Raw genomic sequence first — 19,674 nt, 5'->3', positions numbered from 1 at the left:
CTAGAAAACAAGAAATCACAGATTGGTTTATGGCTGAGAGCGACTGAGTCACTATGTAATCCAAAATTGAAGCTAAAATAAGGGCTGCAGACTTTTGTGCTGAGAATAAGAGCCTGCAGTCACAGGGTATAACGTTATTAAAAGAAATGGGCAGATTTACTTTCCATTCTTGTTACGGAACTGAGACAAAAGGAAAATAAACAGGAATGAGTAGTAGGCAAAACATTAAGTGAAAGAAGACACAAAGCAGAAATACAGAATACAATCTTTAGCAACTGTTATAAATTTTTTTAGCCAGTAAAAGCAGGAGGTATTTTCTTTAATTCTATCCTAATTTTAAGATCTCTTTGAATACTGTAACTTGAGGTATATTGCACAGAACCCAAGAGGTATTACTGCATAAATGGAGAGACTCATGCCCCAGGCAATGCAAATTAACATAACACAAAGCAGATGAAACATTCTGACTGTGGAAGTGGTTTAGAGGTGTTCAGTCCAAACAGGGCTACAGAGGTTGCAGCTTCAAGCGTAGGAGAAGAAAGGATACACTAAAGTTCTGTTGTTCAGCCCAAGGCAGAAGTTTAATTTGTTCAGAGCAGCAATTCTCCAGCCCTCATGAAAGTTGTTGGTCTGAGGTACAGAGTGACAGATCATTGAACACATTTACAAATTAAGCAATGCAGAATGCATGAGATTATGAAAGATGTGTCAGACACAAATATTTAATAAAAATCTACATGTGCCATCAGAGGTATAAACTGGGTGTATTCTAGAGGCCAGTCAATCACAAAGCCAGGAACAGAATCCAAATTTTTCCCCAGAGCAATAGAGTGTGAAGATCCTAGTTTCTGATTCAGACTTAAATGTGCGTCAGTCTAAATAAAATAACCTTGTTCTAATTTAACTGGAGTATTGTGCCCAATGTTATTGCAAAGTTAGTGTCAATCACAGGATGCCTGTCTTTTCCCAGCCAGTGTCCAACTGTCATTCATTCTGATAACTGTCACACAGCAAACCAGGTCATGTGGAAATCTATAATCACAGACTGGCTTCTGCATCAGCCTGGTTGGACAGGTGATGGTTCTGCCTCAGCTGGAAGCTGATCTCCCACACCCTGTGTCTCACGACCCACTTATGCCAAACTGGGAACCTGCTCCCTGCTCGGCTCCAGCAGTAAGGGGTGCACCTGAACGGGGTCCTCTGCCTAAGCACAGTGATTTCTGACACAGACCTTTACCTTTCACGAGTCTTTTGAAGATAATGACACCCAGCCCAGTCCCCACAGTTTCCAAATTTCAATTACATGGCAAATAAAAGACAAGTCGCTTGCAGATAAAAGGAAAACTTACTTGTTAAATAACAGTCCAGACTAAGGGAGACATTGTCAAAAGCAATAATGGCATCAGAGCCTTCTTCCCATGAAGCGGTGATCTGAAACCAAAACCTGCACAAATTGGAAAAAATGGGATTAAATTTTGCTAAAGAACATGAAATTCAGAGCTCTTCACAATTAAAGCAGCTTTTGAATGGTGAAGAAAAACTTTTCACATATAAAAATATTAAACTGATAGAGAAAGCATCCTCATTCCTAACAAGGAAAGATGGTCTGAGGAGGTGAGCTATACAGTAATATAGGTGGACAGAATTAGAGAATATTGCCCTCTTCCCTCCAGACAAACAGCCTGAAGGAAGCAGAAGTGTGTGTATGCATGTTGTCAGAAAACAAAGCCCCCTGGATTCTGGCACAAATAAAAAGTCAACCAACCAAACAGACCCCTAAGAGGTTTTATTCTCACAAGTGATTTACACCCTAAAGTGTTAAGAAAAATAAGTAGGCAGGGCTCCTGAAGTAATTTGGAATTCCTAAAAGGAACTGACAATCAAAGGCTGAACCAATTTTGGAAAGTATTTGGTATTGATGTGCTCTGTAGGGAGCAAAGTGTGTCTAACAGCCCTGGCAGTCACAAGAGAGGAACTGACACTGGGTAGTCCACAGGAAGAGCAGAACTCATTATCTCCTTGGAGAAGCTGAGGAGGTTTGCCTTAAATCACTTCCTGATTTAAGGAAAGCTGGCTTTTGCTGGGAAGTTATGCCACTCTTACATTAGCAGAAGAAAGATCATTGCAAATTCACCCTTAGTGATATTACAAGTCAACAGGAAGAAATTACCCACAACCAAATACTTCAAATCTGACAGTACATTGACCACGCATTAATTTTGTGTACTCATGGATTTAGGTTTTCTCTTAGCTTAGCAAGTTCATGTTCTCTCAACGCGTATCTGTCACATAAAATCATAATACTCTGCTTAGGAAAGAGAAAAATTTCTGAAAGCAGCCAACCATAGCTCAGCAGTCAGATAAAATGCTCTGAGGTTGCATCAAGACTATAAAAACATGAAACAATCACATGATGTAGAACAAACTGCAAGTGAATATGAAATATTATTTAAACCTCTGTGTTGTATCTTGATGTTTTACACCAGCAGAAGTTAAACCATTTGTGGGTCTCTTTAATGTAGATCTATTGCTGGTTCTTCCTGCTCTGTATTTCAGAGATAAATGCTCAGTCAGAATGTGAATTCTTGCAGGTATTTCAGTTCAGACAAGAAAATGATGACAGAACAAGGCATTTTTGAGGAGCACCCCTATTTATTTCAAAAGGCTTTAGAAATCCTGTCTCTTCCTTTAGATCCTTGCAGCAAGGATCTAAACACTAGCAGAATTTTTTTTCTTCTCACAGACTCTAGTCCTTTCTGCATGGCACTGGGTCTAAAATATTTTCTCTCAGCTTTCTGTAGGTTATTAGCATTCCTATATTAGTCTTGGTGATTCCTACTGTTTTAAAATACTACCTCTATCCTTTACCAGCAAGCCAATGTCAAAACCAAAATTCCAGTGAAGCTGCCCTGGTCATGTGCATATTTACTGTGGGACAGCATATTCCTGTATTTTCAATGTGGATTTTGACTGAGACTCCTGACTCTGTCAGCAAATGCACCCAACTTCCATGTTGTTCTCCAACAGCAGGGCAGCTTTCCAGAGGGGACAGTGAGGTTTGGCAAAAGCTAAAACAGACCTCAGGGATATTTGTGAGGATATTTTGAGGATATGTAGATTGGATCGTCATCATCTTCTGCAACTGGTGTTCTTACTAAGCTACAGCTGGGCACAGAGTCAGAAAAGCTGACACAACCAAAGTAAAAACTCAAACCAGAAAAACTCCTGTCAGCCTCCAAAAGGTGCAAAGAGTTTAGAACACACCATAGTCCATTCACAACAGAAAAAACTTCTATAGTTATGATGTTCCTCCTTCTTTATTTCTGGTAAAGAAAAGCAACAATGTTCCAACACTGAAATTTCTCACTCCTTGGAGAGATGCATTGCACATATGGAGAGACTTCTCTAACACTGACTTTTTATGTTCTAAAGACATGAGCAGCTGCCATGAAAGAGCAGGGGACTGACACAAATAATAGTGGATATGGTGAAGGAAGAGTATCCCTACCATCAAAGGCAACTCCAAATTGCAAGACACAATTTTCCTTGCTAAATGATCCATCTTTATCAGCTCAAAAGGTGGCAGCTCCATCCATACAAGTCTGAATATCACAAAAGCATATTTTTAGCCTTCCCAAATCCATAAAAGGTACAACTGCAGCCTGATGCTGCCAGCAGTCTCACAGTTCTTACTTGGGATACCTGAAACCCCTTATGGGTATGTCTAGGAGGAGAACAGAAGGGAACATAAAATCCTTGGATATTAAACTGGCTTCTGACTGAATTGGCTGCCTTCCCCCTGTCTCCCTCCCTCATTTGCTCTACAGCTGATATACCACAACACTTCAAATGAAATTACAGGCTCTAGCATAAACATTAGCTGTTCAGCTTGAGACATGCCATACAAGACTTAAACAAAAGCTGTTGGACACACAGAGTGGGCTCTGAATCTACTTTTTCCTGCAAGTCATAGTGCCAGCAGCAGAGATGATTGAACTGTGTGTGAAACAGGTTCTAAAGCACCACGGGTCACATTCTGTTGTGTTATGGAGAACCAGCACCTACCTCAGGCTGGAAAATACAGACTGTAGCTCAGCAGAAGCTCCTCCTTCCCTGTCGTGTTGTGCTGAAATGCCCAGGTAGAGGTAGGGGGGAACCTGGCTCAGCTGCAGGTCTTTCAGATGGCTCTGTGTGAAAATCAGTGCCCTGCACACAGGGACCATTGGTGATGCACTGAAGGGACCAAGTCTGGTGCATTTGAGCCTCAGCCTATTTCCTCAGGGTGCACACTAAATGCCACTTGCAGACAGGGACACTTTGATGTGAATTTATGTTTGTAAGGTGTTAAACTGAGGCTGCAAAATTAATTACAAAGACAAACAAGCAATTGCTCTCTTTCAGCTTTTCCCTCCAGTACTGCAGACTTTAGCTCAGGGAGCATAAGAGACAGATACCTCATGAAAGACTACAATGCACCTTCTTTCTGCCTCCAGGCAATGAAGCACTTCTAAAAATATCTTCAGGCAATTTCCTAAGGTTCATGCCCCAAGGTGTTAGGCATTGATGCACTTTTCATGTCGTGCCTCTTCAGTCAATAAAGGGTTGTTCTTATGAGAATTATCAAATGTTCAGCTCCTAAGACCTTGAAGGCATGATACAAAACAGTATTTCTGTTGTTGAAGGGAGTGCCTTGTAACATGCCCATATCAGAACTCAATAGGGTGCTTTTTACTTTTATTTACAGTTCATTCAAGTTAAGAGATAGCCTTGCTGATTTCACCTGCAGGAACACGGGGACCAGAACTCCTGAGAAATTTCCACAAGTTCATCATGGATGAAAAAAATTTACAGAAATGCCTCCAAAATACAAAAATTCTGTGAATGCTAAGCACTATTAGGACCATCAGTGCTGCTTGGGTTGCCTATTAATCTTATTTTTTGCTAACACGAAAGCAATTTCAGTACAAAACTTCTCTTGAGACCAGCATTTCTGCAACAAATAGTCCATCATTTTATCTTCCCTTGTTTAATGCCACTATTAATTTAGAAATACGACGTCTTTCAGATTCCATTGAAAAAACATATCAGTTAACCAACATTTCAATCATTAGCTTTGGTGGCTTTAGCTTAATGGGCTAATTAAGGGAAATTTAATCAAAACTCAAGATGGAAATGTCACACATCAGTGAGATGGAAAAAACCCCACAGATAATCTCATTCCCTTGCTCCCTCTTTTTTTTTTTTTTTTTTTCTTTTTTTCCCTTTATGTTTGATCCCTGAAATCAATGAAATAACTCCCTCTGACTTTGGTGGGAGCTGACACTGGAGCAGCAGCAGTTACTGCAGTGACTCAGAACCACGCTGAGGTGACAATCACCACAAACTGCTGTTTGTGCACAGATCAAAGAGGGGTAATAATGCTGCCTGCACACCCTGTATCTCCACTGGCCCCAGCACAGCACAGATACTGGTCCACAGCCATGCACAGACACACCCACTGCAAACACAGATGCTGCAGTGAATGGCCAGGAAAGAGCATTCCTGAAGGCAATTATACAGGAGCAGCCAAATTACTGCTGGCAAGTTTGTCATGACTTTGTGGCTTAATAAATCCCTGCAATTTCTTCACAGGGAAGCCAGATCCTCATCAGATAAGTCTGTGTTTGTAGGCTAGATTTCTTCACAGGAATGAAAGTATGGCAGCTGTGAAACACTTTAATGACTTGGATATCAGAAAAATTACGACTTGAGGACTGGTGGAAATGACTTCTTAACTGTCTCCTTTTGCTCTACTCAACCTGGAGCACATCTAGAGAGAGGATTCCTCAGATGTATAACAATTGGGAAGTACAAGTTGCACCCTGCAGAGCTGAGTGTTAGCTGAGCTGTGAAAGCAAAAACATACAAAGACTTTTTTAAAAGAAATTCTGTTTGAGGCAAATGCTGTACCAGGGGGACTCCCTCCTTCTCCTCCTTTCAATATCCTCTCTGGGGAACATCAGCTCTTCTGTTTGAAGGACACAAATTTTGCATACATTCAAAAACCATTCAAGGGTGACCACTGCTCAAATATTTCAGTCACAGATAAGAAATGACACAAAATGAGCTTTTTTTTTGTTTGTATCTTTGGTCCCATCTGTGAAATATCAATCCAGATGAACAGTTCTTTGAAAGCATAATTTAACTCGGTTAAATCTGACTAAAACAGGACAACATCAAAACTTCTGGTCTGTCACCTTTGCCACTCCTCAGGTTTTTTGAATCTTGGGTTTTATTTCAGTGTGGTCAGTATTTGAGCTTAGTTACATCACCCTGGGTTTTCTGTTCAGCTTGTTATTTTTGATTACTTTTTTTTTTTTCTTGATTCTAACAAAAGACTGGTTCTCCCCAAAATATTTGGGGCTTATTAGAAAGGGAAGTACAGAACTAAAAGTGTGAAGATTTATTTACAGCTATGTTGGTATAACCTCCATGAGGACAAACTCTTTTGTTCACATCATCTATCCCTACATCTTCATTGCACAGAAATGTTAGGTTTTGCATGTATTCTATCTTCTTCTGATGAAAGGGAAATAAAAAAACCCATTCTCATTGCATTGAAGATCTCTGCAAACTGATTTTGTGCAAATTCTACAGCTCCCTCCCCTCAGTAACTACTCTGAATTTCACCTAAATATTGTCCCTGGCTCATACAGACAGTTCAGGTTTTCATTATCCAGACTCAGGCAGCTGCCTTCATGCCATTATTTTAGAAAGCCTCATAATTTTTTTTTCTTTTGATCATAAAAGACAGGGATTATTAACCAAGATTGAACGTTAATCTCCTCTGTACTCAGTCTCCCATGCAGTGACACGAACGCAGCGTGTCTGTACGTACAAACCTCAATTCATAACTGGTAATGTTTTGCCTCTGATTGAGATTATTTCTCTCCCTACCTAGCTAAAATAATTACAGCTGAACCTGCTTGAGACCAAGGTATTCACAGAATGGAGAAATTTCAGGTCACTAACCCTTATTACATTCATGTTCCCACTAACTTCTCTGTTACAAATGATGCATTGTTAGCTCACTTCACAAAGGAATACTCACTGTTTGGGATAAAAGATGCATTTAGAGGAAATAAAATTATTTGGAGAAATAGAAGCATGTTAGCCAAACTCAGTTACAGTGACAGAATTGCTATGCAGGAAGTTACTTAATAGCCACTAATAAAGATTGAGATTCAAAGGTGTTATTAAAGACAACTATGCATGTACAAAATCTGTCTCAGGTACTCTGCACACACTGTCTCCAAAATCTCCTTTTCAGATGCACAGGACAACATTTTCAGAATAAGTCTTTCAGAAGGAGGACAGTCACAGACAGACATAATTAATGCTAGAGGGCAGAAAAGCAGTGATCTGGTCTTACTGTTTTTAACAAAATAATGTCTGTACACCTCTGGGCAACAAAGCCTGGGCTTGTAGGGTGGATGTAAGACAGACTGAAGAGATCTGGGTGCAGATATGACCAATTAATATATATTCACAGAATATTCTGTGAATTAATATATATGTGGTAATGTGTAGGCAGACACATGACTACCTTGTGTGCAGGGTCCCCGTTTCTTCATAGAAAATGGGAAGAAAATTCAGGAATAACATGAGATAAACAGGCCCCTCGGTCAAAAATATGGCTAGGAATTTCCCTTTTCTTTCCAAATGGGAAACCTGACACTCAGAAATTTATAAACAAATTCTGAAAGGAGTGAGAGGGAAAGACAGAGCAATGCAAGAAAAAAATCCTGGACAAGAAGAGTGCTTAGCCACAGCTGGTGGAGATAGAGGGGTACGAGATGAGATCATTTCTTTTTACTGCTGCAATCAAAGAGAGGCTCCCCAGGTGCTGTGGCTGCCATTGAGACCAGAGCTGCTAAGGGAGCCAGACAGAGCAGACATTCTCACTCCCATGGACTGAAAGGGAATCCCACATGGATATGGAAACCAAAACCTAATGACACCAGTACAGTTTGTAAAAAACCAGCAAGTCAGCAAAACGGGAATAGGCAACAAAGCCAGTTAAAACAAAATAGAAAGTGCAGGTTTTGGGATGTGAATTCTGACTTGTTGCAAGAGAACATTACCCTCTGAGGTAACTGCTGTCTGTAGGCCTTTCTGCTTTCTTCAGGAAGCTCTCATCCTTACCCAGCCTTCCAGGTAAGTCACCTTACCTTACTGATCCCTTCCAACATAATAAAATTCTCAGTCTGTGCTCAGGAGAAGGTCATAGGCAAGAAAATAATTTTGAAGCTCTCTGACCACTATGGGACCAAAAGAAAATTGGTTTTTCACTTTCTGAACATGCTTCCCTGCTAGAAGGACATGACCTGGACTTGCTATCAGTGACAAGGCAAATGGTGCTGCTATTCATGACTGAAAATTTAATTTCTAGGAACATCCTCCTATTCCTTCCTCCATCTGGCCACTACTAATAAAGACTGGCTAAAAATTTAGATGTTGTAATGCCAAAAAAACTGAACTCAAGAAGAAAGGAAACCAAAGAAACCTTTCTAACCAGTAAACACATTTAAATTCTTTTTATATTTCTACACAGTTTTCTTCTGTCATGAGACTGCACTGAGGTGGGACAGGTTACTATTAATATTAGCTATTTTTACCAGATTCCCCTTACAGAGGTTACAGTGAAATCTTTTAAAAGAAAAGGACATGGTTAGTAGAGAATAGAGGCCTTAAAAGTCCAGAGCTGGGCTGGGCTGGCTCACATGGAATCTACTTCCAGGCAACTTCAGCCAGGTGGTAGAGGAACCCAGAGAACTTTTAGTCTACATGCTGCTGCACATGGCTGGCCTCAGCTTCATCAAGGGAGCAAAAATCAAGAGATTTAGAACTTGTTTCTTAAAGCATTAATTTTCCAGTCAGGCTTCAGCCTATTAGAGTTAATCCTTTTCCACCTCTCACCCTGCGTAGCAAACAGTTGCTAAGCGTTGGTGATAATGAGCACCAGCCTAGAGCAAGCTCCAGAGAATCACTTAGTTACATGTGATTGTATTTTATCTGTGTGCTGTACCTTGACCACACTGTTTAACTAACGGAATGTCTAATTATTAGCGTCACAAATCACTCATCTTCAATTACATCAGGCTTCTGTTTGCTCTTGCTGTCACATTCCCACAACATTATCATTACTTAAATTTAAATTTACATGTACTAACTAAAAGCAAATATATTCAAAAAGCAAGCCCAAACTACCAGCTACAACATAGTTTTCAAGACTGTTTCCTACTTGCATTTCTGTGAAGTTAAAAAAGAACAATCCTTGACAGGTTCATAACTTTTCACTGGAAAACAAATAGTAATTTTCCATCAAGTAAAACAATCTTACAATAAGATGGCTCTCCACTCTACCCTCAATCCAAATGTTGTAGTATTGCACTAATGTGTGAATTCCAGTAAGTACAAATAACCATTTCTCTAGCTTTCACTAATTTGTGTAGGTTATTTGATTTGCAGATAGTGCATCCTTTAGAGAGAGGTAAGTGGCTCTACAGGGGATAACAAATTACAGCAAGGACTGTTCATTCATGTTGAGTATATCTCACTGGCAACTTGAAATGCAGCCCCTCTGGAGGTGCTGCCTTTTGCCTCTGGTAGGCACAGCCTGTTCAGCCAACAATTTAAGGAGCTCTTGCCCACAGCTGGCTTCTTTAGCTGTAGCTGCTTTGATGGCACATCCCTGACCAGGCCCTTGGCCCTTCCTCCCCCATGCACAGACGACACCGGGTATTTGGAGTTGGGTTACAACTCTGTTGATCAACGCACCTCATGAGCTCTCAGGATTGTTCTGCTAACATCTGCCAGAACAAAAGCGGGTAGATAACTTCAGGAAGATGTAAAGTGCCAGCACTTCAGCTTCTATCAAGTCCATGCAGAAGAGGTAAGACTTCACACAGGGTGAAATTGTGATTGCATGTATCCAAGGTTGCCCAGACTAACACAGAGCTAGAACTCTGTCATCCCTCAGTCACAATTTTACTTCTTTGTCATACTCCTCCCTCTTTTCTGTTATTGCCAATTCACCTGAAATGTTCTAGCTGTGATTTTCTGCCAAAGTATAATTTCTCCCAACAGCCTGAGGGATATCAAACATTTAAGAAATGTCTGTTTCTAAAGATAGAGCTGATCTAATTTCTTGGAAGTCTTCCTAATGATTCTTTGAAGTGCTGTAAGCCAAACATGGAAATTATGGCTAAGCAGCTTTTAAACAAGCATGTTTTGAGCAGTTTTAGAGTGTATTATCTTATTGCTAATAACACTTTCCATTCAGTTTCCCAGTCACAATGGAATGTGCTATAATTTTGTGTGAAACTGGTACCCTGGTGTGCTTTACTCGAGAGCTTTACTTCTGTGAGGTGATCTAAACTTTCAGCTCCTCCTGCAGGAATATCTGCAACATCGTGGCTGTGACATACAGACTCTCACAGCTTCTGACACAGGAACCACTTAGAAAAAGACAGATGCAGCAAGCTTTCAGCAGCACCAGCACTGTGTTCAATTAGCTACTTCTTACAGTTCAATAAAACTGTCATTTATCTCCATTTATATACTGGAGTCTCACCAGTACCATTTTGGTGCATACTTCCATAGAATTCCTTCCTAATCTGTACAGCAGTCCAGATTTCCTAAGAAACGGGTTTTGAGATGGTAAGAAAGATACTTGCAGTATTTCCAAGTATTTCCAAGTCTCTTCTTTCTTCCCAGGAAGGATTGGTTTCAATTAAATCAATCTTAGAAGAAAAATTCATTAACATAGTGCAGTTTCTATGAATAAATAAGGCCAAAAATTTTTCAAGAGACACCAAAACTTCAAAGTTTTCCTTGCTTATGTCTTAACCTCCAACAAACTCCCTTCCTTCAGGGAACCCATCTGTCTTTCTCTGTAAGCAATGGGGAAGTAAGCGTGTCAGCACCTTACACATAACAGTCAGCACTGTGTTATCAGCTGAATCCATGATTTCTCATGAAGCACCACTAGCCTGACTCCTAAGATCAAAGTGTTCTCTGCCTGACTGTGCAAGCAGAGAGAATTTAAAGGAAAGCAATAGTACAAGGGTACAAAATAATTCAGGTACAAAACATTCCCCTGGCAACACTAGGAAATAAATCACATAAATAATAATGGCAAAATAAACCATTCTTCAAAGGAAACACAGCTGAAGGGAATGAAGCAACCAGGTATTTTTACAAATGGTGCTTTACCAGTGGCTGCACAATAAGCTCAATGCTGGCATTTTTAAAATCTTTGACGCATACATATTAATTATACATTCAGGACCAAAGCATTGGCAGTGTCCTTGCTGTATTTGCAGCCTATGTTCATCCCCAAGTACCAGGAAGATAAAAGACATTTTCATATAATGTTTGTTCAAAGTTCTGAGAAGGCAAACTACCTCTTAATTACATCCATTATTTCTAGGGCACAGGTTTTTAAAAAGACAAGGGACACCGGTGCTCATGACACAGATGGTAGATGCATCTTGCAGCCTAAGGGCCAGGGCAGCAGGAGGTGAAGTCTGTCTGTGCTTTCTCTAGAAACATCACACGTTAAAAGTAAACAATGGAAGAGAGTATTCCCTAAAGACAACTGGCAAGAAACAGCTAAAACAACACTCTAAATAAACATATGCTACCAGATAAACCTCCTATGCTTAAATCCAGAATAGAGCCACGACTGGCACAACCCTTTATCAAGGTGAGCTTCTGCTACAGCTAACACAAAGGATGATCCATCAGATGGATTCTTGTCTGACTTTGCAGCAGGCTCTTTTCCCACCTCTTCACCCTCAGATCTAGACGCATTGAACACCAGGGGCTTTGATACCGAGAAAAAATATCAGCTATGGAGCTCACATCCAACTCTAGCAAACCTCAAGAGAGCAAAATAGAACGGTATGCAAAGAGAGTGGTTCCCAGTCAATGAAATGGAGACACAGAAGTTCAAGCACCTTGCTGTAGACTACCCATGGAATCAGTTTTTGAACCAAGACTTTGACTTGGGAGTTGCAAAATTGTGTGTTTAGCCAAAACAGGCAGTTATTCTCATTGTCTGCTTCTAACAGAAGATGCCTCACAGAGGACAAAGCACTTCTGCTTGAGGGAACAGCTTCCAGGAGCAATGCTGGCCATTTTCATCACTGGGTAGCTAGTGCTGACAGGACTGATCATCATGCAGGAGAATGAGGAGAAGACTCATACCTATCCAGTATCTCTGGGAGAGGTAAGATCATCCACTGCCATATTCCCAAACCCTCGCTGTTCTCAGAGTGCCAGAACGTCCAGCTCTGCTCCTTTCCTGTCTTGTTCTCGACCAGCACCAGGGATACATTTCCCAGCAAGACACCGTGGATGAGCCATGACATTCGTAGCTAGAAGAAATAGAACATATGAGATTAAACATCACAAACTTTATTCAAAAGTTAACAAAGTTCTCAATTCCTCCTTTGTTGCTTTCCAATCACCAAAAAGTTGATTTCCCCACCCTTATATAATCCCTTTAGGAAACTCCACAGATGTGGAAGCCTGTAATACTCAGTATATGATATTAAACATTGAAACTACTGGCATTTTTTGTTTTCTCTTTGTAAAGTTGAGTCTAAACAGTCCATTTTAGCTTTCACATATGTGGCTAATTTTACAGGGATAAGATCATACCTCTATTGTGAGCAGTACAAAGACTACACTCCCCTAAGATGCCACCTAAGAGAATCAAGTTAAGAGTAACAACTTATTCAGTAATACATTTTTTATATTCCAGCATCAGTAGCAGCAAAAAACACAAGGAGAAGACTGCAATAAGCAGGCATCACTAGTAATCACATCCTCATCCCCCAGGTACTCTTTTCAAAAATCAGTTTTTACTTTCCATCCAAGTTTCTGCAGATTTTTCAATTAAAGTTTAGTCATAATTTGGTGGGTTTTTTATTAATTAAAATACTTCAGGGAACCATTTTTCTAACATTTTTGTTATGATAATGTAATTGAATCCATTTCTATGCATTTATCCTCGTATGTAAAATTATTTCATGTAGTTTTCCCATTTTATGACTTTCTCTCTCTTATTGTATAAAAAGAAAAACAATTTTTCACATCAGGCTAGCTTCACAATCTATAGTATATGAACAGAGTCTTCTTATTTTCTTGCAAAAAAGAAGAGGAGCTAGCCCTTTGTTGAAAAAGAGCATAAGTAAAATACCCATATATATTGTATTCAGGAGCTGGGTTTCATCTCAATAACCAGTAGAGGTGAGAATGCTGAAGGAATGAGTTTATTAAAGCTACATTAATGATGGATGTTTTGGACACAAGAAAGCATTCAGCACAGTATCTAGTATCCATACATATTAAATAAAGCACTCTATTTTTTAGCACTTCAAAGCCACCACCAAAGCCAGGAGGCTCGGAATTCAGTTTGTATTTTTCAAAGGAACACCTCATAACATTACTTCCTTGCTTTGATAGCACAGAACATCCATATCCATTTCTCAGCATAAAACAAAACTGTTAAATTTTGCTTGCTGTTCCTATGTCATGGTGTAAGTTTATTCTGGCAGCCAAATCAGATGTAGGCATCAGAATGATAGAAGTGTTGCTATTAGTCCTACTTTATGATCATAGTTTTGGAGCGGGTGGAACAAAATTCTGGATATCCACTGTATTAATTATCAGTTCTGAATTTGGGTAAACACCACAGTTCATCTGCCTGTCTCCAAAGCTACAAAGAAAGAAGTGACTTCATACTGCAAAATTGTGACAGAGACCGAATAATTTAGATGGGGCTCTTCTCTCTTTCCAGTCCAAAAACCACTGGACTTGCCTGGAATCCATTGTATTGTATGACCCAAGGATTGATAAATGTACAAACAGATATGCCAGTTTGTGTCTGTGAAAGCATTTTGTTACATTATTTTGGCCACACATCCCAAACTGATGTGTAAGATTTTGAGTGGTCCAGCAAACCATCACAGGTGCCCACAGCATTTCTGGGGACAAGCTGGACAAGTCTGGACAGTGGTCAAGTCTAACTTCCAGCTCACTCCCACCACAGTTCTGGGAAAGGATTCATAGAATCCCATGGCTATTTCCACAGTGTTAGGTAGTGGAAACCACAGCATCAAGTGTGAGGATTTTCACCTCCCAGACACCAGAGAGAAAAAGCAGAGTTGAGCAGGATGGCCAGGACCTATGTCAGATTCACAGCATGATGGGCATGGAGGCAGCTGAGGAGGGCTGAGCTCATACCCAGCAACCAGAAGTAACACTGGTGACAGAGGCTGCTGACAAATGTTCATGGTAGAGGAGGCTAATGCCTTCAAACTTGGTGTCTGCATGGCTACTCCTAACAGGTGACAATCAAGAAGAAAGAACTTGTTGGGTATTCTATATTTTCAAATACCTACAAAGTGAGGCATTTTTTAGTGTGAATTTAAAGTGAAAATTTATACCTTTCAGACCCAGTAAAGTGATTTTCATTGAGGAAACTGATCAGGACTTAACTATTTGTTTTAATAAGTTTGGAATTCCAGTGGATATTTAAAACCCTCCACTTATACCAGAGAAAGCAACACCTCTTAGTGAGAGTCCACATGTCCACTTTCAAGACCCAAGTGCCAACTCCCTGTGCAACACACTACGAGACATTTTTAATACAGGTGAGTTGGAACAACTTCACTGTGCCATTTTGGTAGTTTAAAATTTGAGAGATAAAGCTCCCACTAGGCAGAAGCTTTCAGACCTCTGTCTGTTCTGGAGACGTGCCAGAAGGTAAGAGGCAACATCTACGTGGCCAGGAGTGAGGGAAGAGCGAGCCTTTGATAGCTGTTAGTGTAACACTAGAGCAAAAGCTGAAGCAATTGATGAATTGGAATGAATGCCTTTGCACACATGTCAGCTGTTTGAAGGAAAGAAGTAGCTGGCAGTAGATGTGGGAGATCAGCTCATTGGCAAAGTGCAATATGCAAACTCTAATGAACTGGCTCTGAGTGAATCGACTGGCACTGTGTCCAAATGGGCATTTTTGGCTGTGATTTCTATGGTTTCTAAGCTTCACAGCAGGGCAGTCCAGGTCTTTTCACACCTGCTGAAGTGAACCAGAGCAGATGATGAGCTGGAAACCATAGTAAAGACTTCTGAATGGGGCTGGCATTCATTCTGCAGAATACAGCATCAATGATGGCAGATGGCACTACATCCACAGCACGCCCTGCAAGCAGAGCAGTGGCACATTTGGAAAAATCTAAATCTGGGCTGTTGGTGGAATACCCCAACATTATGCATCAAACATCTCCCTCTGTGTTAAACTACCAGCAAAATATTCAGAAGCTAGAAACATCACTGAGAAATTAATTAAGCATAGAAGGTAGGCAGTGGCTCAATGGCACCCTGCTTTCTGGCTTTAGAACCCACCAGAGCTGGTGATCAGCTGTTCGTATGCAAACCCACTGACTCAGTAAATGAAATGGTCTAAACTGATCTGGGGAAAATTAACAGGAGGGAGAACCCATGGTAAATACATAGCATATTGAGGCAAAACTCAGGTCAGATGGCTACATGTACTATACTGCAAACACCATCTGGAAGGATGCCTTCTGAGAATCCCCTTAGCCTCTGAGTTGGTGGAGTTTCTGAACTGAAAACAGGAGACTCCATTCATTCCAGAATGAAAAAAACACAAAAAACGAATCCTTATCAATATCAACAGGGCTTGGCAGGTGAAGAAAAACAAGGAAGGTAGATTTTCCAGCACAAGCTGCATAATTTCAAGACCACTTGAGAACTGAGACTTCCATTATACTTCCTTGTGCAAAAAAGAGAAATAAAGTACCAAGAACTTTATGGGTGAAGTTTGAACTTGCTGACACCCATGAATCTACTTTAATGGCTAGAAACATTCCAGCACAAACTGACTCCAAGATGCCTGACCAAGGACCAATGACACACACTTGCAGCAGCATAAATAAAACATTCTGCAGTGACACTCTGGAGAGCTGCTGTTTCTTTTTCCTCCCTTTCTGCATGGCAGTGATGCTGACTATTAGCATTTCGGTCCCACCTGGCAGGAATAGATATTTGGCCATCTTTAACACAAGTGAATAAAGGAACTGGAAAAGAAAAACATACTTCAAACAGGGCTTGGAGTAAAGTATTTTTAAGAAGACAGAAGAGTCTACAGGCATTTTGCTCCCAAGGAACTGCAATAGTTGGATCTCACTGGTGGCTCTCTGGCAAGCAACACCTCAACTCTAGACCACAGGTTTTCATCTTGTGAGACAGCAAATCACTTAGTTCTGATGCCCCCAAGGCCTTGCTCCCCTCCTCCATGAAGCTCAAAGGAATTGCTCAAAATTTGCCCGACAAAATCAAGTGGATTCTTGAAATGTAGACATTTTTATTCTCCTAGAAAACATTACTGTTTCCTTGAGTCTTCTTCACTGGAAGGGAAAGAGTAGAAATTGTTTTCAGCTGTGAATGCACTGACCCAGTAAATATAACTCAGGTATTAAAGAAGCTTGGAAAACATCTCATTGTTGAGGAGAAACTGAAACTGCAAATTGGAATATGATTTGCACAGAATTAGGCAATAGCTGCAGATACCTTTGCCAAGTCTCAGTAAGCTTTGTACATGAATACGAGCTACCTTTGACATGTGAAGTTTATCATACTGACGATATTTTTTTTTCTTACTAGAAATGAGAAATGTGTGCACACAACAGTACAAGCAAAGACATCTATTACCACTGTTCAGCAAATCAGGCTTGGACTCTTATGAATAATAAAGAGGATCAAAAGGTCTTGTTCCTGGTCTTTGGCCAGACCTACAGCAATGCATGATAAGACTCTCTTGTCTGCAGACACTTCTGCTTTAGATGAGGACTCAGGTGTGAAAGCAAAAACCTTTTGTAAATGATAGAATTATAATTAACCGATCTGACTATGTAGCTTTAAAATACCTAGGCAGGCAAGAGAATCTCAAGTCTTATATGAACAGATTCTTCCACTATTTATTCTCACATTATTTCTTGCTTTATTTCAGAAAACAGACAAAGAGAAAAATAAAAGCAACAACAAAAGAGAAAGTGTTCAGAATTTTGCTGTCAGAGGACGGTGGACCATCATTCAAGAGATTTCAGATGCTATAGACCCTCTGCTATAGACCCTATGACACAAAGGCCAGGTGGGAAAGGGAGCAAGAGAAGACAGAAAACTGTAAATAAGCTGTACAGATTTTTAAAACAACATTTTAAAATAAAAAAGTATGATAAGAATATTCTGCCAAATAAAGCACATGAAAGGCTGAGCTAGAGGCATATCTATGTTGCATTTTTCATGCTCGTAAATTTTCAATGTCAATGTTATTACTATGTATGCTTCTAAGTCATTTAAAGCTCAAGGAGAAGAGGAGAAAAAGAGGCACGCTGCAGGTGGAAGCATGGGGCTCAGAATGCACTCAAGGAATGATTTATATTATTGACTTACATGCCTTGAAAAAATTGCAACACTTCTGCATAGAAAAGAGAACTGAATTAATAAACAGACAGGATGAAAACATCTCTATATCTTTAAACCTGACTGAGAAGGCAAACTTCAACTATACTGTTCTACATCAACATGTTATATTTATTTTTGAGAGAGAGTACATTTACATTCAAAAAATAATTTCAGGTGTTAAAGAAATCTGGCCCAGTTTAGTACTAACTTACATAACATAATGGTGGCTTTCAAGAAACAGCTAGTTGAAATGTTAAAATAGCATCAGAAAAATATTTTCATTATTTTAAATGCAGCCAAAAGCACAAAGCACATTTACTACCACAGGAATCTGTTTGTATTGCTTTCCAGCACAACTATACCCTTTAAAATGTTTGACCCAGGGCCTACCAGGAAAATGAAACAATCTGGTTCCTAATCAGAAAACAGTCCCTCTTGCAGAGTCACCTTCCTCTATGGAGGTGCATGCAATAACATTTAAGGCTAATTTCAAATTCATCCCCATGCAGGAACAGCAGCTCTGCTGTTCCTCTCCTTCTCTCTGACAGCCCACCCCAAAGCTGCAGCTCGGCTTTTACTTATCAGGCGTGCCACTAAGATCCTGTCACAGATTCCCTCGAGCTGAGCAAAGCACAGCCTTGCTCAAAATCATTCTCCAGACTGCTCATGTTTCTGGAGTGACTTCCAAGCAGATGGAGTAGTAACAACCCAGCACAAAATGAAATCTTGCAGGACAGATGCAAGACTACAGCCCAGGCAGGTACAACTGTACCAGCCTCTTGCATGTCTTTATGAGAGACAGGCACGCACTCTGGGAAGAAACAGGCATGTTTCCTATGATCTACAGGTACCACAACATCCTTCAAGGCCTGAGTATGCAGACATTAAGGAACATCTCTAAAAAATGCAAGGAAAAGCAAATCAGCACACATGACTGCACCTGTACAGCAAAAATGCTGGACTGAGGGAGGTGGGATTGCCTTGTTGTCTCAGACATGGAGGGTCAGAACTGAGTCTCCAGCTTCCACACAAAGGTGAGTAATTCTTTTGTTGTGTTGCACCTGCAACACTTCTGCCAGCTCTCTGACTTCTTTGTGAAGTACTGAGGAGTAGGTGGCCATGATAGCTTGGAAACTGTGCACACCTAGGAGTTATCAACTGTGGCAAAGCAATTAGTTTTGCCTTGGGTGGTGTCTGAGATGACAGCACTTCCCTTGGATTTAATTGCAATGTGGTTTCCTAGGCTCCCAAACACTAGTACAGCTTCTAATGACATGCACATGGATTTCTTCTGCAAAATGAGGAAATGCCTATCCATCCCATGCCCCTCTTTGCCCTGTCAGCCTTGTACATGCCAGCTGATTCCCACTCAGAGGAGGGGAATCTCAGTGTGACAGAAGGGCCAAATAATGCTGTGCTTTACTGCTGGAGCTCTAAAAACTCTGCCTTTCAATCAGGCCACTGTTTGGCTTAATTCTTTGCACTTCACGTGCATTCCTAGGCTCAATCACACATGCTTTGCTTCCAGTGAACTTTTACATGTGGGTTAAAAGGTTTTCACTCTTGATTACTGTGACTGGTTCCAGAAGCATTTCCTGAGCTTTTTGTTGCACCTCCCCTCTCTGGCTACTTCAGGGTAATAGAGCATCACTTCATGGACTATGTGAACTACTTCCTGCATTCACCCAAGATTTAGCAGAAGTGCCACTCTTCCATACAGAGTGGGTTTTAAACACAGACTTAAAGGGGTCAACAAGCAAAGGGCTCTACTGGAAGTACAACATGAAAAAGATAACAAAGGCTGTCTGGACAAGCAAGCAAGAGAGATTCATTGAAGCCAGGATACTCCAGCCAAGATTTAATAAAACAACAAAAGGAAAGAAAAAAACTAACTGAACCAAGAATAAAGGGCAGCTTCACAAACCGGCTGCTCTGACCTGCCAAAAGCACTGAAGAACAAAGAAAATGAAAATATAAGGCTGCTCAAAACAAACAGGAGTGAAGTGCAATACAAAGCTATACACAAAGTGCAAGGCACATTAGGGCCAATCTCAAAAGTGTGGGAAAGTAAAGGCTGTGTTTATCACAGTATCTCCTGTGTGCATTTTTATCCTTTTCCCATCTTTTGATACA

The 19,674-nt window shown here is 40.4% G+C and overlaps 1 protein-coding gene across 5 annotated transcripts in view; it reads right to left on the bottom strand.

Annotated features, from left to right (window-relative positions):
- The window catches only part of ALK (ALK receptor tyrosine kinase), a 408,209-nt gene that overhangs the window by 43,750 nt on the left and 344,785 nt on the right, over positions 1-19,674 (bottom strand). For all 5 annotated transcript variants that reach the window (XM_068186034.1, XM_068186032.1, XM_068186033.1 and 2 more), the window contains 2 exons: positions 12,253-12,422; positions 1,350-1,444 (listed from right to left, as the gene is read on the bottom strand). In XM_068186034.1, coding sequence (XP_068042135.1) covers positions 1,350-1,444; positions 12,253-12,422 — 265 coding nt within the window. The remainder of the gene's footprint in view (positions 1-1,349; positions 1,445-12,252; positions 12,423-19,674) is intronic.

The sequence above is a fragment of the Anomalospiza imberbis genome, chromosome 3, assembly GCF_031753505.1.
Source record: "Anomalospiza imberbis isolate Cuckoo-Finch-1a 21T00152 chromosome 3, ASM3175350v1, whole genome shotgun sequence".
Taxonomy (NCBI): domain Eukaryota; kingdom Metazoa; phylum Chordata; class Aves; order Passeriformes; family Viduidae; genus Anomalospiza; species Anomalospiza imberbis.
The sequence above is the reverse complement of the archived record's forward strand: the minus strand, read 5'-3'. Positions and strand labels throughout refer to the sequence as shown.